The sequence below is a fragment of the Lynx canadensis genome, chromosome B2 (assembly GCF_007474595.2).
Source record: "Lynx canadensis isolate LIC74 chromosome B2, mLynCan4.pri.v2, whole genome shotgun sequence".
NCBI lineage: Eukaryota > Metazoa > Chordata > Mammalia > Carnivora > Felidae > Lynx > Lynx canadensis.
Window position 1 is genome coordinate 125859212 of NC_044307.1, and position 25419 is coordinate 125884630.

General features: G+C 40.3%; 1 protein-coding gene across 2 annotated transcripts in view; it reads left to right on the top strand.

Moving 5' to 3' along the window:
• The window catches only part of ECT2L (epithelial cell transforming 2 like), an 80307-nt gene that overhangs the window by 33151 nt on the left and 21737 nt on the right, over positions 1 to 25419 (top strand). For both annotated transcript variants that reach the window (XM_030316454.1, XM_032593257.1), the window contains exons 6-15: positions 880 to 1042; positions 3847 to 4099; positions 4941 to 5109; positions 5858 to 5996; positions 8003 to 8171; positions 12136 to 12264; positions 18638 to 18730; positions 20781 to 20963; positions 22767 to 22870; positions 23273 to 23398. In XM_030316454.1, coding sequence (XP_030172314.1) covers positions 880 to 1042; positions 3847 to 4099; positions 4941 to 5109; positions 5858 to 5996; positions 8003 to 8171; positions 12136 to 12264; positions 18638 to 18730; positions 20781 to 20963; positions 22767 to 22870; positions 23273 to 23398 — 1528 coding nt within the window. The remainder of the gene's footprint in view (positions 1 to 879; positions 1043 to 3846; positions 4100 to 4940; positions 5110 to 5857; positions 5997 to 8002; positions 8172 to 12135; positions 12265 to 18637; positions 18731 to 20780; positions 20964 to 22766; positions 22871 to 23272; positions 23399 to 25419) is intronic.

Consider the following 25419-nt stretch of genomic DNA (forward strand, 5'->3'; position numbering starts at 1 on the left):
TTCCAATATGTATACTAGTTACTTTTTTTCCTGCCTTGCTGAAATGGCTAGGATCTCCGGCGCCTGTTTAAATTGAAGGAATGAGAGTGAACATTCTTGGTTTGTTCTTATGTTAGGGGGAAGGCATTAATATTTCACCACTAAGTGTGATGTAGCTACAGGGTTTTATTCTAATAACACCGGGAAGTCATTGTAGGGTTTTACTTGCATGAGTGACATTATCTAATTTACATTAAAAAAAAAAACAAAAACACTTGAGGGGGCGCCTGGCTGGCTCAGTCTCTGGAACATATGACTCTTGATCTTAGGTTTGTGAGTTTGAGCCCCACGTTGGGCATAGAGGTTACTTAATGAAAAAAAAAAAAAAAATTAGAAAAAAAAAAAAACCCTCCACTGCCATGTAGAGAATGGGCTCTCAGAAGAGGAGTGGAATGGGGGAGCCTATCAGAAGGAGGGGTTATTGCAGTTGTGCAGGAGGGAGAAGGAGGAGCTTTGCAGTGGTGATAGCAGTGGAGGTGGAAAGAAAGTGGTTGGATATGAGAGTACATATTTGTAGGGCTGACAGGACTTGCTGATTTATTGAATTTGGAGTAAAGGAAAAGGCAGAAATCCAGATTTATAACTTAAATAACTATGTTTATTTCAGACCTCTTTCCTGTAGATTTTAGATATTTTTATTACTCACCTTTAGAATGGATCAGTGAAAGTAGATACAGTATTTTTAAAAATCTAGCTGTGTGTTACCTAGGATTTAAGTTTTGTTTTGTTTTTTTATAGTTAGAACATTATAGAAAGAACAATGACCAATATGTATCCTAGATTTTTGGTCGGTTTTAGATACTAGCGTTCTGAACTAAATTTCTGTGTCTTTCTTTGTAGGATTGTCCAAGAGTGGTTTTCAGAAAGGATGCAAATGGCCAAAGTGGATTTCTCTACGGTGTTACCGCGCTTCATTTCTCTATATATCTTTTCCTTTCTGAATCCAAAAGATTTGTGTGCGGCTGCACAAGTCAGCTGGGCCTGGAAGTTTTTAACTGAACAGGTTGACTACTTGTCACTTCCTACCGATAGGGCACAAATAACAGCTGTGTTCTGTAAGGAGACAACTGGGGTAGCTTCCTTCCCTGAAGACAGTAATGGAGAGTATTTGAACCATAATTAACTTACCCTTCAGAGCAAACATGGGGAGAAGTTAAATATGATAATTTATGTTGGAAGTGAGCGGATATACACTATTCTAATAATTCGTGTAATTTTAAGAATCTTCAATGCTCAATTTAATTATTTAGAAACATTTTATCGTGGCTAAAGAAGTCCACTTCTTTCCTGAGAAATTGTAGTTAAGCTTTGGTTATTATATGGTATGATTTTATCCATGATCATTCACCTCGAAAATTGCTGTACAACCACAACCTCATCTGATCTCTCTTTGGCTCACATCTGTTCAAGAATGTAAATCTGGATTTCCACATCCTCTGCCATTAACTCTGCCTCTGGCTTGTCTCATTTTCTTCTTAAAGATTTAATGAAATGTAATGGCAGACATACTTGAATACAAGTCAATAACTTACTTCTTTAACGTGTACAAACTTCCCAGAGTGGGCTAGTGTTGAGCTTCTGATCTCAGAAAATACCTAGCTTTCCATGGAGAGGCCACATGCAAAACCAACTGTGAGTCCTGGGTTACAGCATTTAAGAACCCAAGCGAGGTGTTGGCATATGTATTGTTTTCTGACTTTTTACTTTCTATGTCCTTGTATTTAAGGAATATGTCTCGGAAACAGAATGTGGTTGTGGGGAGTTGTTTTTTTAACATTTGACAGTCCCTGGCTTTTAGCTGGGGTCATTCTTCTGTTTACATTGTGTACATACTGATATATGTAAGCTTAAGTCCACCGTTTCACTATTTACTTTTTGTTTGATCCTTGTGTTTATATCTTGTTTCTCTTTTTTCTTTTGGAGTACTTCCATATTTTTTAGATTGTTAATTTTAAATTCTTTAGCTGTTTTCTCCTGGCTATATTAGAGATTATAGCACTCGTTCTAGGGTGGGTTTTTTTGTTTTTATTTTTATTTTTTTTACCACTTCTGAGATAAAGCCAGAAGCTTCGGACCCTGCATCTGCTCCCCTCCTCCCAGTTTCTATGTTACTGTCAAATATTTTAATTTTCTACACACATACGCACACACATACACACACATTTTTTTTGGAAGAAGCAGGAAGTTTTATGTTGCTCCCTTACTGTTGCTCCTTATTTCCTTAGCTGCTTTTAGGATTTTTTCCTCCATCTTGTCTTCTGTCCTTATGCAATTTTTTTAGGATGTACCCAGAAATGTGCGTGTGTATGTGTGTTTCTCCTATTTTGTGATTACAGTGATTTTTTTTTTTTTTTTGCATCTGAGATTTAGTGTCTTTTCTCAGTTTCGAAAAGCTGTCGGAGACGATCCCTTCATATTCTGCCCCATTTCTCTCCTTTTCCTCTGCGGTTCCAGTACTTATGTGTTAGACTGACTCACCCGCCCTGCAAGCTTCATGTTCTCTATGTGTCTTTTCTACCTTTCTTGGCTGTCAGTGTTTCAGCCTGCATCTTTCTTCTGGCTTTTTAGTTTACTAATTCTCTCTCTTGCTGGATTCTAATTTGCTTTTAAATTGGTCCATTGAGTTTTAAATTTCTGCTATTATGTTTTTCAGTTCTAGAATGCTGATCTGATTATTTCACCAAAATTTCTCACCTAGCTACTTTATTTCCCAGACATGTTAATTATAGGGTTGTTTATTTTTTAAGTTCGTGCCTAACAATTACAACACATGGCTCTCCTGAGGGTCTTACTCTACTTAATAACAGATCATGAAAGACAAAAGGAGAAACAAACAATTCTTGTCCTTTGGTGTGCTTGGTATTTTTGATGGAGTATCAGATATTGGTTATAAGTCAATAATTTGAGTCTCTGGATGAGGTTATCTTCTTCCAGAGAGAATTTGCTTTTGTTTCTGGCATTTGGTTAGGCTAGGAATAGATGACTTAAATCCAGTCAGAGAAAGAGATTTTTCAAAGCTGGCTTCAGTCTTTGTGATAGTTGTCTAATTCCTCATCCTTGCTGATAAGGATCTCAGCTGAAAGCCTGGTGTGATCACCAAGGCTCTTGCCCTTAGTGAGCCCTGAATTTAATTTTGTTTCCTCTCCTCCTCGTGAGAATACCTAAAATTCTTTTCAGCTTCCCTGTTGTTCAGCCATAACTTTCTGCTTTGCTTCTCAGCCTGAGCTTTCCTTTGGAACTGCCAGATGCCTTGAAATGAAAAGTAATGCCAAATGTTGGGGTCACCTCTCTGGGTTTCCCTTCTCTCTGGGGTCATGGTTACATGAGACGTTGCATTCGTAGCTCTATACGCCTTCAAAGAATTGTTTTATAATATTCTGTCTAGATAGTTGACCTCAATTAGATCACGTGAAATTTGCTGTTCCCATATATCAAAGCTGGTTGCATACTGGCAAGATCATGTGGTTCAACCAAAGGTGTTCCCAGTGGAAGGTTTGGTCTGAAACAAACTAATACACTATTGCTAGTAGCAGAATTCTCAGACTCTAGGGTAAATCAAATGCTATGGGAGCAAGTGTACAAAGATGACTAATACATATATTCATATGTAACGTATATTGTCATCAAAGACTACTTTTCTATGGAGTCAGGGATGGTTCTTGTTTGTTAGAGTCAAATTCAGATGACAAGTCAGCGGCACCAGAAATCTCAATGTAAAGAAGTTATCTGTGTACCTGAAACATTATTACTAGGAAACTGTCCTTAAAAATTTCTAGCAAACTCTCGTTCTCATTTCTTTTTCTGTAGGACTGCTTATGGATGCCCAAATGCATTAGGTTTGGGTGGTTTCTGCCCTATACTCCAACAGATAATGAGTATGGTGCTTGGAAGCATCATTACATTGCTTGTGTGTCCAACTTAGATTGGCCAATCCCTAGGGAAGCTACTGCTATGTATGGGACCTTGAATGAACCCAAAAGAGAAGATGAGGAGCTACAGGAGAGACAAAGAGAAAAGCGCCTACGAAAAATAATTTGGGAGAAAATTGCGCTACGTAAAAGTGAGCAGCATTTGAAAACTCTATCTTATCCAACTATTGTAGAAACGAATGGATTTACACACAAAATCCCACAGAGGAGGATAGTTAGCTCTTTCTGGAATAGCATGTGGGCGGCATTCTCTAAAGTATGTTCAGGAAAAGTTCTCCCCCCCCCCATATATTTCAAGTTCATGAATGAGAAAAAAAAAGATTTCAGATGAAATACAGAAAGTCAAATATCAGTGCCTCCATTATTATTCTGGTTACTCTTGGGTTTAGGAGTTTAGGAGACCAAAAACAGGGAGAGAGAAGAATAACGCAGGCAGAATTGGGACTGGTGACAGAGAGGGAGGAATGAAAAATAGGCAGAAGCAGGAAGAATGGCATTAAAAAAAAGCAAAGTGGAAAGGGAGGAGGGATAAGACCCACTCTCAGCTAAGCCCTCTGATTTGCACAGTGCACAACAGTCATTGACAAAAGTGATTTGAGTTCTGCCATCTTTTTTTTTTTTTTTCACTGACTCACACCCGGTGAGATCCTAACAAATGGGAAGTTACTTGAAGCCAAGAAGAAGTGCAGAAATGGACGTGATGCCTATACATTGATTAACTGGTTTTCACAAGAAAAGGGGTGCTGGTTCTCTGAGCTTTGTCTCTTGACCTGACATGACTGGTAACTCACAGCCACAGTGCTGAGACGATAAGAAATCCAAACAGAGTCTGTAGAAAGGGCTACAGTTATTGCCATTTGGAGCAGTGCCCTGGTACAGCTTGATTTTTGATGCCTTTATCTAGGTAGACTCGGCTGAGAGAAGCAAGTAAGAACTGAATAAACAACTGAGCCGGTGCTATTTGTTTTTCAGAGGAGTTATTTAAAGTTCGACCCCCTTGGGCGAGCGGAACGTGCTGCTCTAGATTGTTAAAATCCAAATGCCAGCCACGTCTGTCCCAGACTGTGAGGGATCGAGTGGGATTACATGAAGCTTTGGAGAAACAGCTGGTTTTGGCATCCTTAGAAGCTTTGCCCAAGCGGTAAGCAAACCTCCATCTCCTGAAAGCTCAAGACCATCCCATGATACCAAGAATTCATTCTAGAATGATTTAGCTAACACGCAGGGAGCTTGTATAATTATCTGGCTCCTATCCTATGAAACAGCAACAGAAATAACTCTTTAGTCCTCAAGACCAGTGGTCTTAACATGTTCTCTGAAGAGGGAAATCTGTCACTTTCAAAATAAATTTTATATTTCAAATATTCTTGACCCTACAAAGAGGCTGGACTGTAGGACATGTTCTGTGCAAAGCTACAGAGCAAAAGTAACATTTTTTTTCAGAAATGTTTTTTTATGGAATAAGCATATCCAAATGGGACTGTGGGGCTAAGGGTAAGAGAATAGAGTCATTACTCAGAAAGCTGTGGGGACCAGATGACTTAGGAAATTTTAAATTTCTCAGCTGTTCCTCTTTAAAACGTCATTTTGAACCCCTAAGTATGTCACTATATTCATTCTGAGTGCCCGATAAACGCTAAATAAGTTCCAGAAGACCTTTCCAGTGTACTTCAAATGCAGGAGGAGAGGCCCAAAGGCCAGCTCCAGCCCCTCTCCACTCAAGAACCCCATTTGCTGCTGTCCCCAAAAACCGCAGGGAGAGACTGAGGTCCTATGGCCACATGCCTTGTTCAGTATGAGTAATGCCCAGACAACATGTCGGTGCTCCAGCATCAAAATCAAATGAATAGAAGATTAAAATTTCACTTCTTCCCCTCTTTTCCCTGTAGAAGCAATGTTTCTGGAAGCCATTCCTATCCTTTGTTATCAAAGAAAACTTGGCATGGTGTTCATAAAAATGATGACAGCGGTTCATATGCTTCCCAGCTCCACATCATATTAATATCATCTCGGATTCCTGCATATGAGGTACAGAGTGTGTTAGGAGGCCTGCCCTTTTTTGAATTGGGTTATTTGTTGTTTTTTTTTTTCCTTTTTCATCCCCACTAGAGGACGTATGGCAATCTTTTGGCCCCCATGTGTATGAAAAGGATTCATCTTCTGAAAGCAAAACGGTGTAAGTGGAAATTTACAGACCCAAAACACTTTTAAAAATCAGAAGCGATAAAGATACCCATAAATCAAAATTACTTTTAAGAAAGCATGAAAGGCCAAACCACCTTGCAAGTAGTTAAGTGTCCGGTGAATTCTTACTGAATTGAATTTGTTGCACTCAGCCCAAAAAAGAGCAAGGTGATTAAGGATTATTTTAAAACCTCTTTGGAATGCCCAAGGAATTAAATACTATCATGTCACCACCATTTCTCAAAAGAAGAATGTCAGGAATCCTAGTTTGTGACCTATTTAATGAGGTGCCATTAAATTAAAATATGTTCTTTCTCTGGGACACGTGGGGGGCTCAGCCGGTTGAGCGTCCTACTTCAACTCAGGTCATGATCTCACGGTTCGTGAGTTCGAGCCCAAAATCAGCCTCGCTGCTGTCAGCGCAGTGCCTGCTTCGAATCCTCTGTTCCCCCCTCCGCCCTTCCCCCACCTTCTCTCTCGGTCTCGGTCTCTCTCTCTCTCTGTCTCAAAAATAGACATAAAAAAATGTCCTTTCTATAATGAAGTTATATATTTTAATTTTAATATGAGTAATAAGAACAATAAAGGAAGCACAAAGAAGACATAGGAAGCACGTATTTTTAGAGATATGTGAGTGTGTGTATTTGTATATACGTGTACATATGTATGCATTGATACACAGGGACATATTGAAGGGATGACACGGGGCAGGTTATATTCATTGGCCTACTTAGAAAGTGTTTTCAAAAAATTGTATTTGTAACAAAATGGTTGCTTTCAAGATATGAAGTCAGTATTCTTTCTGGGCACTGAAAGAAATTGACTCTGATCATTCACAACCGGCCGACTTAGTGGATACACATGAAAGCAAGATCAGAGCTTTGATCTCCAGGTGGGCCCCAGAGAGTTTCCCTGATGTTTAATAAGGGGCATCAAACTGGGCACAAAGGATAACTGGTGATAGAATCTGGGTAAAACAAACAAACGAACACCAAAAACCGGTTAAAAGTGGGTGGTGGGTGGGCTAGATGGGTGATGGGTATTAAGCAGAGCACCTGTGAGGAGCACAGTGTGTCATGTGTAAGTGATGAATCCCGGAAATCTACTCCTGAAACCAATATTGTACTGCATGGTGACTTTAATGTAAAAAATAAAGTAGGTCTATCCTCCTATTTGTCTTCTTTACATAAATCTACGCCATAATTACTTATTTTATTATACATGTGATGGGTGTTTAAGCAAAAAGTAGGTCGTAACCATGTGGTAGTTCTTTGTTGGGTGGAATGTGTGACCTTCAAAGTGGCATGAGGTTTGCGGGCAAAAAAAAAAAAAATCGTGGACTTTAATGACTTTCCAACATGTCTGCTGCTAATGAATTAACTTTATCACAACGAAAACTTTATTTGGTTGTTGAATTCAAAGCACCGTGGTTTTAATATTTATTTAAATGGGATATATTCAATCAATCACTATCGATAATTCAAAACTTCGTAATTAAGAGGAAAACTTTAAATCTATTTTAAAAGTCCATTGCGAAATCATATGATCTGAATTTTATTATGTTTAAAAGTTGCACATGTCTTTTACAAAAATAAAAAGACTGGAAGAAAGTAATCTAACTTGTTAGTAGTATTTACCCCTGAGGGATGGAATTGTAGGTATACTCAATTTTCTCCTTTTATAATTAGAAAGAAATGAAATTATTTAAAAAGAAACCAACAAAGGAGAAAGCTTATCTTCCTCCTTCCACAGTTTTCTGACAAAAGTCTTTAAAAATCAGAGCGTATTACATACCCATTGTCTTTATTAATAAATATGCTAAAATAATGGGCTCTGTTTTCATTTTCTAGATAGTAGTGGACAGCATTAAGGCAGGTATCATTTCTCTGGTGTATGAACACTGTGGCTTAACCTTGGAGAGCCTGCTTTATCTCATAGAAAAAGCTCTGGATGGACGGAAGGCACAGAGTATGGGGATATTTAGTGAAGGAAACAGCAGAGAAATCAATTTACTCCAAGGTAAGCTGGGAGATTCGAGACAACAACCAACTTTGCAGCAATGCCTACCACATGTATGACCTCCAGAATACTATTTTTCAATTTGCTAACAGAATTGATATCCTAGCTCAAAGGAGTCATAGAGGAGGAGTCCCTCTTATTCAAGAAGGGTCAGCCTTTTTGTTCTATTCAGGCCTTCAACTGATTGGATGAGGCCCACCCACACTGGGGAGAGCTATCTGCTTTACTCAGTCGGCTTATTCAAATGTTAATCTTATTCCCAAACACTCTCACAGACATACCCAAAATTATATTTGACTAAATATCTGGGCACCGGTGGCCCAGTCAGGTTGATATGTAAAATTCATCATCACACCATTAAACAAAAACTTCCCTTGTCCCCCTTATTCCAGCCTCTAGGAACTACCATTATACTTTCTGTTCCTATGAATTTGACTACTTTATGTAGCTCATCTTAAGTGAAATCATACAGTATTTAACTTTGTGACTGGCTTATTTCACTTAACAATGTCATCAAGTTTCATTCATGTTGTAGCTTATGAAAGGATTTCCTCCACTTTTTAAGGCTGAATAATATTCCATTGTATATGTGGATCACATTTGGTTTATCCTTTCATTTGTTGATGGACATTTAGTTTGTTTCCACTTCTTTGTTTTTGTGAATAGTCCTGTAGTGAACATGAGTATGCAGATATCTCTTTGAGATTCTACTTTAAATTCCTTTGGATATTTAGCCACATATGGGAATGCAGAACCATATGATAGTTTTATTTTTAATCTTTTGAGGAACCTCCATACTATTTCCCGCCATTTTATGCTCCCTTGTGCACTGTTGCAGACAGAAAGCGTTCCATTTTCTTCACATCCTCGCCAACACTCATTGTTTTCTGTGTTTTTGTTTGTTTTTAGTTGATAGTGAACTATCTTAATGGGTTTAAGGTGATATTCATTATGGCTTTGATTTGCATTTGTCTAATGAATCGTGATGTTGAACATTTTTTCATATGCTTATTGGCTATTTGTATATCTTCTTTAGGGAAGTATCTATTGAAGTCCTTTGCCCATTTTCTAATGGGTTTATTTGATATTTTTTATAGAGGTGTAGATACTCTTTATTAGTCTAGATATTGATCTCTTGTCAGATATATGATTTGCAAATATTTTCTCCCATCCTGTATGCTGCCTCGCACTCTGTTTATTATGTTCTTTCATGCACAAAAGTTTTTAAGTTTGATGAAAGTATAGTAATTATAATAGCAGCAAATATCACTAATAGAATGCATTGTACTTCCAAATGGTTTATACCACAAAGGAAAGGATTGGCTGGTATCATTAATTTGTTATGGGTCATCTTTTAAAAATGTTAATGGTGGGGCACCTGCATGGCTCAACTGGTTAAGCCTCGGACTCTTAATTTCAACTCACATCATGATTTCCTGGTTTGTGAGTTCAAGCCCCAAGTCAGGCTCTGCACTGACCATGTGGAGCCCTTGGGGTTCTCTCTCTCTCTCTTCCCTGCTCATGCTCTTTCTCTTTCTCTCTCAAACTAAATACATACATACATACATACATACATACATACATACACATTTTTTTAAAATGATGATCGTTATCCTTTCCGGGGGGAAGAAGATGACGAGTATTTTAGAACTAAAGTTTCAGTTTCTAGCCTTCCTTCTACTATAACTTACATTCTTTCCTTGTTATACCTAAGATAGAACTGTTTTAGCATGAAATCTTCCACCTTTGGGAGATGAGGGAAGAAAGGGAATAAGATGGTCAAGGATCTGGCTGGCAGGGAACTCACAATGTGGCCAAGCGAATACCTGAATCACCCATAAAACTGCCATCTCTGTGGCTATGTCGCCCAATGATCTATTCCAGCTGCTAACTCAGGAACGGAGCAGGAGAGCTCTGGCGGGCTGCCGGGGCCCACTGATCCATCTGGGGGAATCCCAGGAGGGCTGCACAAACCGAAAGCATAGCTCCTGGCTGGGTTTGCCAACACTGTTGCTGAACAAATGCAGATAAACTCAAGGCAAGAGAAGCCAATCACTCAAGAGACAAGGGTTTGGAAGAAAGAACGGGAGACATTTATTTTGAGTGCCAGTAGCCAAGGAGAGTTGCAGGCTTGAGCCTAAACAACCGACCTCTCCACCTGCAAGATGGACACTAGAGTTTTACAGAGATGAGCTCTGTGGGGTACATGCACGAGAGCAGGCAGGGGGCACGTGATCATGAGCTGGGGGTTGGTATGTGCTCAGCTCACGATCACAGGCAGAGAAGGGGACACGTTAGGTGTGGTCTTTGAGGCATTCCATTGCTATCAGGGCTTTTCTGGTCCAATTGGAAGAGTCCAGTCATTGCATAACGTCTTGTCAATGTCTCCAGAAAGCGCAGTAAGAAATAGGCATAATGGGTTTTCTTTGGAGCATGAGTTAAGCAGTCTTGTCTATTTCTGGGTTTAACTGTTGGGGTCTTTGGTTGAGCAAGAGAGCTTGCTGACAGCTAGAACTCAGCATGCTTGGGATAGGTTTAGTGAATTTTATTGTAAACAAAAATAAGCTGCTTTTGGTTTATCTTTACCTTATTTTTGTCTTTTTTTGTTCAGGTTAACTGTGCCTGGGGCAAGTTACGTTCCACACCTGATTTTATATGCCGCCCCCCCCCGCCCCCCAAAATAAAGCATGGCTACTATTCAGGGTTTAAATTTATGATTAATTACATGGCAGCTCTCCTCTAAACGATGGAGAAGTATCAATTGCAAATTTATGCCATGGCCTAGTAGGTTCACCTCTTACAGAGTAGAAGAGCCTGTTAGGGTTTTCTAACATCTCAGACTTTTTGTTCTCCAGATGAGACAGTTTCTAAACTCTGCCTTTTTCTTGTTTTCTTTCTTTAAAAATAAAAAAATAAAATATATATATATGTACATATATATTTAATGTTTATTTATTTACTTTGAGAGAGAGAGAGTGTGAGAGGGAGAGAAAACACATTGGGGCGGAGGGGCAGAGACAGGGAAGAAAGAGCCACCCTGTCAGAGCAGAGCCCCACTTGGGGTTTGATTCCACAAACCGTGAGTTGATGACCAGAGCCAAAATCAAGAATCAGATAGTTAACCGACTGAGCCACCAAGGTGCTCCCTTTGTTTTCTTTTTTAAATGTCAATAGTAACATAACAAAATACCTGAAAACGGAAGTTTTTCCCTCTGTAAAATTGTGGTGTTTCTGCAAGAGCTTTTGCCTTGAAACCAACAACAAGATGAAATCTCTTACTCCAGTGATCTCAACAGGTCCTTCCGTTCTGTATCTAGACCTCTCGGTGGAAGGAAGTGAAATGTTGGGATTCTTGCCTGACTTTGTTTTCAACTGCCTTCCTGGGACTTAAGAATTCAGAGTCTCCAGGAGTCCCTTAGAAATGGGTCCAAACACATTCTCATTAGTTGAATCATCATATAGAATTCCCAGGAAGTGAGCGTTTTCAGGATGGTTACCATCTCTGGGAGCCTTCTGTTCTGACTTCTTTTTTGATTGACAACTGTGAGAAACATTTTAATTTCGGAACTTGGTTGCAAAAATCTCAGGGCTTGACTGACCGTCTACCTTGAACCCTGCTGTGAGCCTGGTAACACACTGCTGCTTTTGGGGTGTATATACTTTAATTTGGGGGTATATATACTTTACTTTTGGGGTATATATACATTGGAGGCAGAGAGACGATGTCCTAAATCAGAGTGCACAGCGTCCAATAAATTCAGAATGTGAAGGAGATTGTGGCCATGTTGGGGTCCTTTTGTGGCCCCAGTGTGGTGCAGTGCTAAAGGAGAGGCACCCTCCAGACTGGAGTCTTAGGAGCAGATACTGGCTTTTTGAGTTGTGGTTGCTTTTTCACAAACCGCTAAGGGTTTCTGTTCCTGATAATGTTACAGACTAAGAGGACATTTTGATTTCTTTTCCTCAGGTTATAAAATTGGTATTAAAAATTTATTGAGGCCTGAAGTGAGAGACTTCTGGGAGAAATTAGGAAGCTACGTGGCTCCTGAACAAGAAGGGGGTCATGTGGACCTCTTTGTACCACTCGGAGCATCCGGTCAGTTTTGAAAGGCGGTGGTCGTGCCTACTTTATAGTGATATTTTGTGGATTTTTGAAATGCCTTCAGTTCGTATGAGTCAGTCCCATGTTCTTCTTTATTTCTTTTTTTCTCTTATACCTCACATACTCAGGTATTTAGGGGGCAAAGAGTTGCGGTTAGTTGTCAAAGTAACGAGGGGCAAGAACAGAAATAAAGTCACTAGTGGCAAGAGCCAGCCAAGAACATTATTTGTATTTCTTCTGGAAAACATGGTAAAATCAGCCTCCACTATACAGGAGAAAGTGCCTGACCAGCACAGAAACCATAATCTATCAACCTGAGAAAAGCCTCCCCGCGTTGTTCTGAACCTGGAAGGAATGAGCATGAACTTGGTGACCAAAGACCTTGAACTTGAATCCTAGGCATACCACTTTAGCTGTATGGCCTTAGGCAAGTTTGTGGACCTCTGTTTCCTCATATGAAAGTTAGGAGAATAGTATCTGACCTTACAGGACTTGTGAATATCAAAATAATGTAAATACTTAAAAATAAATAATACAAATACTTAAATAATATTGGAAAATTAGAAACAGGTGAAGTGCTTGGTAAAGATGAGACTGGTTGCTGATCACCGAGGTTGCTGATAATGTTCAGCGCCCCTCGGTCCAGTATCAGTCACTATAATTCAAAGTTGATTTCATACTTGAAGAGAAACTTTAGAAACAATAAGACAAATCCACTTTCTAGACATCTATTAAATAAAAGCTCTGCCATCATGGGCTTGTTTTTTTTTTTTTTTAATTTTATATATTTTTTAATGCCAAGCAGAGCAAAGCAGAGGGAGTATAAGATTAAATTTTCTCGAACAGTTTCTTATTCCCCATTCCTTAGGGAACTGTGAGTCTTAAAGCTCTGTCTAATCCTCAGATTTCACTGAACTATTCATACATGCAAAGCATGCCCCTGCCACAGTTCAACCAGGGAAAAGGGAAAAAGAAAAGAATAGGAAGAGGGTTAGAGGAAAATGAATTACAAAATATTATAAATTTTTTTCTTATACAGTTATTATAATTATGTAATCTTAACTATAGAAAATAGGTATAGAAAAATCTAGGAGGAAATACAACAAAATATTAACAACATCTATCTCTAGATGAGTTTTTCAGATTTTCTACATTTGAAATCAAATATGGGTGGTGTGGGATTCCTCGGTTTAAAATCTGTGTGGGGCAGGTGGGAGTGGCAGTGGGGTGTGTATAGAAAAGGGTTTGGAAGGATGTATGTCAAGGTGTTAACAATAGATAAGTGATTTTTCTTTTTTTCTTTTTCTTTGATCTCTTATTTGTCCCGATTTTCTTTTTTTTTTCTTTTTTTTTATTTATTTTTTGAGACAGAGACAGAGCATGAACGGGGGAGGGGCAGAGAGAGAGGGAGACACAGAATCGGAAGCAGGCTCCAGGCTCTGAGCCATCAGCCCAGAGCCCGACGCGGGGCTCGAACTCACAGACTGCGAGATCGTGACCTGAGCCGAAGTCGGACGCTCAACCGACTGAGCCACCCAGGCGCCCCTGTCCCGATTTTCTATAACGAACTAGTATTACTTTTATAATGAGAGCAAAGCAAAAATTTTAACTGAAGTAGAACAAAAAGAAAGGATTTGGGAAAGTAAAGCTTTGAACGGCTTGAAAATAAGGGCAAAAGGGGAAAAGAACAATAGATTTGGTGATATAAGAATCGTCTCAGGGCACCTGGGTGGCTCAGGTGGTTGAGTGTCCAACATCGGCTCTGGTCATGATTTCCTGGTCTGTGAGTTCAAGCCCCATGTTGTGCTCTGTGCTGACAGCTCAGAGCCCGGAGCCTGCTTCAGATTCTGTGTCTCCCTCTCTCTCTGCCCCTCCCCTACTTGATCTCAATCTCTCTCTCTCTCAAAAATAAATAAACATTAAAAAAAATTTAAAGAATTGTCTCCAGTGAAACGTAATGGCGCTCAGATTTCTCACCACCATTTTGGCCCCCAAACCATCTCTAAAGTTCTTGTCAAAGGTCACTTCCACCTGGATGAGCCATCAAGACCCTGATTCAGTCAAAAGATCCCAGGTTCTCAGTCCAAAAATCTCTTTTCTGCCACCTCAGTCATCACTCTTGAGCTTGTCATCCCCGGAAGCTGTATTACCTCTGAAAGCTTGATCTCCAGCATTTTTCTCCCTGAGTACCACTTCCAAATCATGTGCCAAATATTCCAACAACCATGTTCCAAATATTCCTACTCTAATAGTTCTTTGCCTGAAGATCTCCAATGCACGCACTCTCACTTTTACACTATCAACCTTGCCTTCATCCTTGGTTCCTTCTTTGTTAAACCTGCGTTTAATGGTTCATCATTATCATTAGTTTCTTGCAAAGAATCCGAACTTCTTTGGCTCTCTTTCTCAGGCTAAATTCCAATGTTCCTTAAACACCATCATCTACCTAACCTCCGCCTGCCTGCACTAAAGCAGCTGAAGCCTGCTGAAAAAAGTAATATGACTTTTAATCTGACTTGACTTTGACGGCATAAATGTCGAATAAGATTGCAACACTGATGAGCACCTGGTAAATTCCTTTGGTAAATTCCTTTCCCACTCTTGGAGAGGACTATACCGTCCCTGCTCCTCCTCTGTCAATACTTCAATAACCTCTTTCAGCTGTTGACCTTGCCTTTTTCTTCCCTGAGAAAACTCCCGAATTCCCCTCCCACCACCAAATCCACCGCCTCCCCCCGCTTCTTACCTTCGCTCTCTGTCTTCCCTTCTGTTACGATGGAAGCAACAGCTCTGCCCGAATCAGAGATCCGGCATCCGCTAGGACTCTGTATCTCACCACCTTTCACCTCCTCACGGCCGCATTCCTACACTCAGTTCTCTCCGACAGCCTCTACCCTCTTTTATTGGGTCATTCCTATCAAATCAGGATCACCTGTAGCAGCAGCTCCTGTCCTAAAAAAAGAGAGAGAGAGGGAGACCATAAACTTTCCCTCGCCTATGTACCCTCACCTATATACGGATTTCTCCGTGGTTCTCAAATGTTCATGTGTATTTGAGTCACCTAGAGGTCTTGTGGTTTAAGCATGGGACTCTTGATTTCGGCTCAGGTCATAATCTTACAGTTCATGGGGTCGAGTCCCGTGTGGGGCTCGGCGCTGCCCCCGCAGGGCCTGCTTGGGATTCTCTCTCCCCCACCTCTCTCTATCCCTTCCCCGCTCTCACTCTCAAAATAAATACATAAGACTTTTTTTTTTTTTTTTTTTTTTTAAGTACGCATTGCTAGACCTTGTCCTAGCATTTCTTACTCAGTAGGTCTGGTGGGGCCGGGGGCGGGGGGTGCTGGGAATTTTCATTTCTAACAAGTTCCCAGGTGCTGCCGCTCCCGGGGCACGCTGGGAGAAGCACTGGTCTATGCCGACTACTTTCCTCACCCTTCCTTCGCTCCTCATTTCACGCACACGGACACTCTTCCTGGAAACTCTCCTCCTTCTCTCCGTTCCCGGAACACCACCCTCTCCCTGCGCTGCCTCTTCCGTCAGCGGGCCTTTCCCGGGGTCCTTTGCCGGCTCCCCGCCCTCTGCGAGCTGCCCGGCCTTTCCCACCACCTCACTCTCTCCCTGGACAACCTCATCCGCTCCCGACTCTAAATCCGATCCATGTGCCCGGGACTCCCAAATTTGTGCTTCCGGCTCTGCGATCTCCCAGCTGCACACTCATAGCGAGCTTGACGTCCTCGTACGAATGTTTAGTTTGGGCATCTAGGAGGCATCGCAGAGTTAACATACCTAAAAGGCCGGGTTGCCCCCTCAGCACCAAACCCCCCCACCTGGCCCGGGATTCCTCGGTTAGGGTATCGTCATTCGCTCAGTTGCTTCATAAGCCCAAAACCTAAAATTTATCCGTTTTGGACATTATTTAAACATTTTCAAGCAACTTTACGAAGGTGTAAGTGACACCTAATAAACCGTGCTATTTAAAGGGTGCCATTGGCCTAATTTTGACATACGGATACGTGCCCTGTGAAACCATAAAACATCAAGGTAACGAACCTAGTCACCACCCCCCAAAAATTTTTCTTCATGCCACTCTGTAATTTTTCTCTCCTACTTCTCCCCACCCCCAGCCATGAATCAACTGTCCTACTTTCTTTCACAATATATTCGTTTGTATTTTATAGAATTTTCTATAAATGGAACCATACATACATCGTGCACTCTTTTTTGTCAGGCTTCTTTCACTCAGAAGAATTATTGTAGATCCATCCATTTGATGCTTGTATCAATGGCCCACTGTTTTTTTATTGCTGGGAATTATTGCATCGTACACATATACCACAGTTTGTCTGTTCAATCACTTGTTGATAGATATTTGAGTTCTTTCCAGTTCCTGGGTCTTACATATAAAGCTGGTATGAGCCTATGTGTGAACATATGCTTTTAATTCTCTGGATAAATACCTAGGAGTAGAATAGCTGGGTCATATGATCAGTGTTAACTTTTTATATTATTTTGTTAATATTTATTTATTTTTCACACACACACACACACACACACACACACACACACACACACGGAGTGGGGGAGGGGCAGAGAGAAAGAGGGAGACAGAATCCGAAGCAGGCTCCAGGCTCTGGGCTGTCAGCACAGAGCCCGACGCGGGGCTCGAACCCACAAGTTGTGAGATCATGACCTGAGCCGAAGTCGGTCGCTCAACCGTCTGAGCCAGCCAGGCGCCCCTGGTGTTAACTTTTTAAACAGCGGCTAAGCTGTTTTCCAAAGTGGTTGTAGAATTTTTCATTTCCACTGGCAGTGTATGAGAACTTGAGTTGTGTAGCACCCCCACACTGGGTACTAGTCTCCTTAAATTTACCCATTTGTGTGGGTGTGCAGTAGTATTTCATTGTGGTTTTAGTTTGTAGTTTCCTAATGACCGATAATACTGAACATATTTTCATGTGCTTATTTGCCATTCATTTGTCTTCCTTGCTGCAGTATCTGTTCAAATCATTTGCTCACTTTTCAAATTAGGTTGTTTGTTGTCTTACTGAGAACTCTGTATGTAGTCTAGAAAACTGATTTGCAAATATTTCCTCCCCACGCTGGGACTTATCTTTTCCTTCTCTGAACAATCCCTTTTGAAGAGATGAAGTTCTTAATTTTTGTGAAGTCAAATTTGTTTTTTTTTTTTCTTTTATAGAGTATGCTTTCAGTGTCATATCTGAAAACTCTTTACCCGACTCAAGTTCACAAGACTTTCTCCTATGCTTTCTTCTAAATTATTTATTGTTTTGACTTTTAGGTTTCTGATCCATTGATTTGTTTGTTTTACATAGTGTTAAAGGTACAGGTTGAAGTTTTGTGGGTTCTTTTCCTTAACATATGGATATCTCATTTTTCCACCGCCATTTCTTGTCAAGACCGTCCTTTTCTCCGTGCCTTCCTTTTGCATCTTTGTTGAAATCAGTTGAGCACATATATGTAGGTATACCTATGGACTCCATTGATTTCACTGGACCATTTGTCAGTTAAAAGATTAGACCCCAGTAGGGCTTCCTGGGTGGCTCAGTTAGCTAAGCACCCAACTCTAGATTTTGGCTCAGGTCACGATCTCACGGTTTGTGAGACTGAGCCCCACATCAGGCTCTGCAGTATCAGCACGAAGCCTGCTTGGGATTCTCTCTTTTCCTCTCTCTCTCTGCCCCTCACCCTCTCCCTCTCTCTCTCAAAAGTGAATATATAAACTTAAAAAACAAAGACTAGACCCCAGTAAACGAAACACATCCCAACCTTTCAGCCACTGCCATCTTTTTCCAAACAATTGAAACAGTTTGGAGTAATTTGTTTATTCTTAGACCACAAAGAGTTAAAATATATAGCCCAATATATTAGTTTCATTCAAAGTAACTCACTCTATGTGCTAATTTAATAATTCCATCTTTATGCTGTGTCACTGAAGAAGGCGTGAAATTAATGCCATACTTAATTTTGACCGCTGTTTTTCAGTTTCAACAGTTTTAAGTCTGTATTCTTACAATGAGACTTCTCCTTTGAGCCAAACTATTTTCGAAAATGTATGTAGACTTTTCTCTGCCTTTGGCCTGAGTATTCTGAATTTGAAAATAAGCACCAGGTCAAACCTCATGCCATCTCTCTCCGCCCTGTTGTGTAGTCCCCATAGATTAAGTGTTTGGACCTCGGCACTTAGGGGTGAGCTGTGAAGTGTTTGTGGACTATTCCATGAGGGATTTGGATCGAAGATGAGAAGTCCTCGCGGCCTTTCTTGGCCAGCTTAGTGCTCCTAAGTAATACTTAACTGTTCCAAGGCAAAACCTGTGAGTAAACTAATGACAGTATTTTTGACTGCGCAGAGGCAGGAATAGAAGTTCTTTCTCAGCTGTCTCAGCTAACTGGCACGTTCTTTACTGCCCCCACTGGGATTGCAACTGGCTCTTACCAACACAGTAAGTACACGGGGGCTGACCACAGTGCCCGGTAACATCTACCAACTCCAGGGTCACCAAAAGACACAGCACAGCTAATAATGCCGGTTCTGACTCATGTCAATTACTGTCTTCCATTCCTTCTCTGAAGGAATGCTGTCGCTATTCAAACTATGTCATTGCCTGCCGCTCAGTCATTTGCTTAGAAAGGGGTTATTTATTGCAGATATTCGCTTCAAACCATCATGTGGACAAACTCTATTGAAAACATCATGTTTTTAAATATATAATTTATTGTCAAGTTAGCTAACATACAGTGTATACGGTGTGCTCTTGGCTTCGGTAGTAGATTCCCGTGATTCATCACTTACATACAACACCCAGTGCTCATCCCAACAAGTGCCCCCCTCAATGCCCATCACCGATTTTCCCGCCCCCCCCCCTGCTCTCCCACTCCCTTCCACTCTCAGTTTGTTCTCTGCATTTAAATGTCTCTTACGGTTTGTCTCCCTCTCTGTTTGTGACTGTATATATTTTTTTTCATTCCTTTCCCCCATGGCCTTCTGTTAAGTTTTTCAACTTCCACATGTGAGTGAAAACATGATTGTCTGTCTTTCTCTGGCTGACTTATTTCACTCAGCATAATACCCTCCAGTTCCATCCACGCTGTTGCAAATGGCAGGATTTCATTCTTTTTCATTGCTGAGTGAGTATTCCATTGTATATATAAACCACATCTTCTTGATCTATTCATCGGTTGATGCACATTTGGGAAAACGTCATTTTTAACAGTTAAACGTGTACAGTTGCTGATCTAGAGAAATAATAAAGAATAATTCTTCTTAGTGAGATATAATCAATACAGTGTCATTTGGAAATAAGAATTGCAGCTATAGCGTGATGGTGAAGGGGCTTGCTCAGGTTCCAACTCAACTGCATTATCTGAGAGGAAAAACAAAGATAAAATACATCTGCGAGCAAAATTTGATTTAGATACTAAAAGTTGCAAATATTGAATCTAAATGTGACATTGGCTGACCAGCAAGAGGACCACATTGTTCTGCTACAGTAATGGTAATATAATCATTTCCCCCTTTAAAACTCCCTGGCCTCCTATTACCTGGGGTTTGGGGCCACGTAGAAACCATGTAAAGCATGACTTCTCTAATGCCAGATGCCAAAAGGCTTTGGAGCCTGGGAAAAACTGGCATGATTGGAACTTATAAGGGACAAGTTTCCACATATCTACAGAAAGCACATTGGCCTGATAGATTTTTGTAGCAGAAGTCACTCGTTCACTTTAGTTTATATCACTGCATTGCCATGTAATAGCATATGGGGCCTTATGGAGAGGGGACATCAGCCTGGCAGGGTGGGACATCAGCCTGCACACACTGTTCTTTCTGGGGAAGCTTTTCTTCTTTTTCTCCTCCTCTGTCTCCTCTGCCTTCTGTTCGTCCTCCTTTTCCCTCTCTTCTTCTTAGTTTTCTTCTAGGAAAACATAAAGAGTTGTCCATGTCTATCAATAAAAATGAGGGACAGGAATCAAATAAGGCTACCTATCCATCCGGGACAGAAAATCAGATTTGACATGCCACAGTATCATTCAGTAATTGATTTTCGAGGAGAGAACTCTCTCAAGCACCCATTACAGTTTTAGAGAGAGATTTATAGAGAGAGAGCAACTTGACATGATGTAAGGAAGCTAGAGGGTTGGCGAGCCCAAGATGACTCTGGATGGCATGATGGGGAAGCCAGGCCGAGTGGGATTTTCTTGTATGTTCATTTTTAGGATGTAAAGGATTTTTAGGATGTAAAGCAAAGTCAGTATATTCTTACCCAGATGGCCACTCTGCTTCCTGATCTACAAAGCCAGCGGCTACTTAATTTTGTTTTTAAATATAACATGTCAGCCTTACCTATCAAAGAATAGATAGGTATTTGAAATTATTCATTGTGTGCTTCTTGAGTTTGTAATTTTACCTTTGAAAGGAGACCATGGGTATTTATCTTAGTCTTCTAAGGAGAAAGATATTAAGCCTGCAATAATAAAAGGAGAAAATACTGTCAGTTCTCAGTGATTGGCTGGGACGACCGTGGGAAAGGGATCCCTTTGGCATCTACTTCAGTGAGTCAAAGCTGCAGATGTGGTCCAGCCTCACGGACTTTCTGGAAGACACCTTGAAATCAGTAAGGAAACAGTTAAGTCCTCTCTTCAAGGAGTTGCAAAAGAACATCAGTGCCAAGATGATAGGTAAGAACTCTTGCTACTTTTGTTGCAGGTGAGTTATGAGGCTTGTTCTGCTTCCGGAGCAAATGCAAGTTTAGGAATGGCTCAAGCGAACGTTGACCTTTGCACCTGTTCAGTAAAACTTGATTCCCTTTGTCCTTCATATCTCCTTTTGAATGTAAGGAATAGCCAATGAGAACAAATATGTTCATCTTCAAAATGCTGAAGCTAGTTCATTTTAAATGATACCGTCTTACTAATCCTGTGCCAGGCAGTTGACCTAGACAAAACTAAGTGTTTGCTAGGCCAGAGGGCTCTGCCCTTTTTCCCACCACAATCTGCTCTAAAAGGTAAGCTCCTCTTAGACACAGCACCCATTACTTAAATTGTTCTGGGGTGGTGTTCTATTTATTTTCTATATAAAATACTTAATTTGGTGATGGGCTCCATGGTCCTCCGCTGAGCCTACTGGCATCACTGAATTTATTTTCCCATTCACACTCCTTACTCATGACTGCTTTATCACAATAGAGTCTTGGAAACAGTTTTCTGTATTGGACCTTCCCCTAAGTCAGTCTCTCCTTTAAAATGAGGGGTTTTTTTTGGGTTTGTTTTGTTGGTTTATCATCTGGGTAAATGACCACCCTCCCATCTTTAACTACCTATTGAATTTATCCCTAACTGTTCCCATCTACCTTAAACACCCCTGAAATCAAGCCAGTAGTTACTTGTGTCTTACTTCTTCCTTCCCTTCCCTGCCCTGTTTCTTATTGATGTCTTTTGCCACAATAACTGTCTGTACAAGAGCCATAAAACACAGCTATACATGTAGATATTTTACGTCAATATATGTTCTGCATCTCTTTACATCAATGCCTCCAAAACAGGGCAAAACTGGGAGTGCTATTCTTGGTTTCATGTACTATCCACTTGACCACATTTAGTGGATGTTCAGCCAATACTGAAAAATGGTTATGAGGCTATAAATAGGGAGAAATTATTTCTCCTGGTTTTTTCATAGTTATTAAGGACCAAAAAGAAAAGCGAGAAAGTTAGCTTTTTCAAGATAGAAGAATTTTTTTGATGTTTATTTATTTATTTATTTATTTATTTATTTATTTTGAGAGAGAGAGAGAGAGAGCAAGCACACGCAGCAGAGAGGCAGAAAAAGAGGGAGGGAGGATCCCAAGCAGGCTCCATGCTGTCAGCACAGAACTTGATGTGGGGCTTGATCCCACGAACTGTGAGATCATGACCTGAGCCAAGATCAAGAGTTGGACACTTAATCAACTGCGCCACCCAGGTGTACCAAGAGAGAAGAATTTTTAAATAATATTTGTAAGCAAGAAGAAGTTAAATGGAATAAAATCATTTTCACATAAATGTATGTTGTTTAAAACACTAAAAAACGTAAAAGATGTCTGTGTAACTATGTTTGTATGTTATTTCCTGTAGACTTAAAGTATTTATGTACTTGAGCCCATAGATAAAGGGGAGTGAGGAGACATCTTGGGTGGGATTGAGAATCTAAAATTTAAATTTACAAGATTTATTTTCACACGTTCCCTCCTTATTGCCCAATTTATATATTCTATTTAATATCAGCCTTACCAGGATGGGTACTTTTTCATATGCTGCACATTTGGTTACTCTTGGTCAATTTATGTTTTATCATGGTAGATAGCCCCCATGGCATAGTGGAATTTTACTTTTTATTCTTCACATTGTTATCCACTAAAAAGCAATGGTGAGGATTGAATTGTTTTCTGCTTGATCACATCTCTTACGTAAATCAATTACAAGGCAGATGGCCTTATATATTCGCAGGGCAATTTATGTTTGACCACATGAGTGTGGCTAACATTCTGAATAACCAAGAAATTGCACAAGCTCTGGCAGATGGATTGATGGAACTTTCAAAATATAATTCTGTAAGTGTTTCTTCAAAGAAAGCCAACCTTTTTCTTTTTTTTTTTTCGAAGAAAGCCAACTTTAAAAACCCAATACTTAAATACATTTTTAGTTTGCATTGATTTTTTTTTTTAACCATATTATCCCTTTGTATGAACAATTCCTCTGAGAGATTATATTGGGTTGTAAAACACAGCCACTGAGAGATCCTGGACAATAAGAGAACCAAAATTAACTACAAAGTACCATTTACAGATTTTAGTTGAATAATACTTACTTTGTTTCCTAGACTTAAATTAATTGGGTAGAAAGAAGAAAACGCTGCTCTTTTCTGCTGCACTTTGATCGACGTGTATTTCAGATGAATGTTTTAATTGGAATTTCTTTCTTTTTTTCTTCTGGTGGGGGGTTGATTTTTTTAGGACAAACCTCTGGAATTTTTGTCAAATTTTCTGCTGAAGAGAAGTAGTAAAGAAAGCAAGGATTTTGGAGAAGATGTTATTCCTACAAAATGTGACCCAAAAGCAACATTCGATTTATTCATGAAGGTAAGGTTATTGCTGTGCTGTTAGACACACGTGGTTAAGAAATTCATACACAGTAATGATAATTCTACTTGGAAAGCTTTCAACTTGTCATTTTTCCTACAAATTTCCTTTTCATGGATTATTATAAAAAAAGGGTGTTTTGTAGTTTCCTAATAAGAGTGAAGCCACTTAATGCCGGAAGCTGCGCTCCTTGACTAGAGGGACACGGTCTGGGCCCCGGGAACAGAGTCCATCATTTGCATTAAGCAGCTCGCTCAGTGGAGTCCTGAGATTGATTCGAGAGAAAACTTAAGAAAAAAATTTTTTCAACACTTATTCATTTTTGAGAGACAGAGCAAGAGCAGGACTGGGCAGAGAGAGAGGGAGACACAGAATCCGAAGCAGGCTCCAGGCTCTGAGCTGTCCGCACAGAGCCCGACACGGGGCTCGAACCCACAGACTGCGAGATCATGACCTGAGCTGAAGTTGGACGCTTAACCACTCGCTGGGTGAGCCACCCAGAAGCCCCAAGAAAATGGTTTCATTTGCAATCCAGGACATTTTTTTTTTTTAAATAAAAGTAGGATGTGTTCTTTTCTTACCTGAAATTCAGATTCATAAAAGGAAAAAAAGGTGGGTTTGAAGCCGGTTCTTCAAGCAAACAAGAATAATTTTGCCAGTACTATGTTCAGAATCCACCCATTCTTGGTTCAGTGAAATAATACGGATTCAGGAAATACGGAAAACCGCATTGTCATTCAGAGAGCTGGTTTCTAAGAAAATATCACTTCAGATGATGTCCATAGAATGTCACGTGATGCCCATAGAAAAATCACCTCTTGCTTCAAGGCTGGGGACACCACCCCAAACACAAACTCACCATGGAGACTGTTAGTGGGAATAGACCTGTGAGTTCTATCAAGCAGGCAAATACCAGGCTATTAACCTGCTATTCTGGAAGCCTCTCTTCACACTTCTTTAGTGGACAGCACAGTGGAGGAGAGGCAACCACGGAGGACCTTCTGGCAGCAGCGTCCCCTCTGCCAAGTCCCCAGATTGCTCAGCAAAATGAAAGCCATGCAGTTATGCACACCCGCCCCTTAGTTGTTACCAGAGCAGGACCCTTGGTTTAACCTGCCCCCCACCCCCACGAAGTGACTTATTTTTCTCAAGCACAAGCTTCCTTTCGAAGAAGAGTCTTAACACATTTTCAGGGACATCTAAGCCTTTTATAGGTCAGAGCCCTGCTTCCCTCATGCCCCATCTCTGAATCTGTCTTTTCAAAAGACTCTTGCAGACCACGCATTAGTCAGGTTCTCCAGAGAACCAGAAGTAATAGGAGATATATATACGTATATATGTGTGTATTGTGTATATATGTAGATATATGTGTATATATGTGTATATATGTATATACATATATAATATTTAATTTAATTTTAATATATATTATGTCTAATATATCTAATATGTATATTTATCCGCACTGTCAGCACAGAGCCCGGTGTGGGGCTTGAACCCACAAATCATGAGATTGTGACCTGAGCGGAAACCAATAGTTGGACGCTTCACTGAGTGAGCCGCCCAGGCGCCCCTAAACATCTAATCATTTTAATAAAATAACACAGAATGTTTGGACTTCAAGTTGCCTCATTGCTGGGAAGCAGGCCTGCTAATGTCACATCACCTGCCAGTAATAGAAGCACAGAATCGGAAGACTCAATGCCTAGAAATGTCCTTGATTTAAAACAAAAATCAAATTAGGAAAAATATGTGTTACATTCTTATTTGGTTTTCTGCTGTTTACTACTTAAGAGTTTGTGCACAAACCCCCTGAAACAAAGTCAGGGACTTCCAGGAAGAAAAACCACAGCTTAAACATAGGTGTGGAATTAGGATACAATAGAGAAATCGAGTTTCTCCACACATCGGAGTTTATTTTTTAAACTGTAGATACTGGGGTGTCTGGGTAGCTCAGCGTCTGATTTTTTCTCTCCGTTCAGGTCCTGAGCTCGGGCTCCTGAGTTCAAGCCTTGCATTGG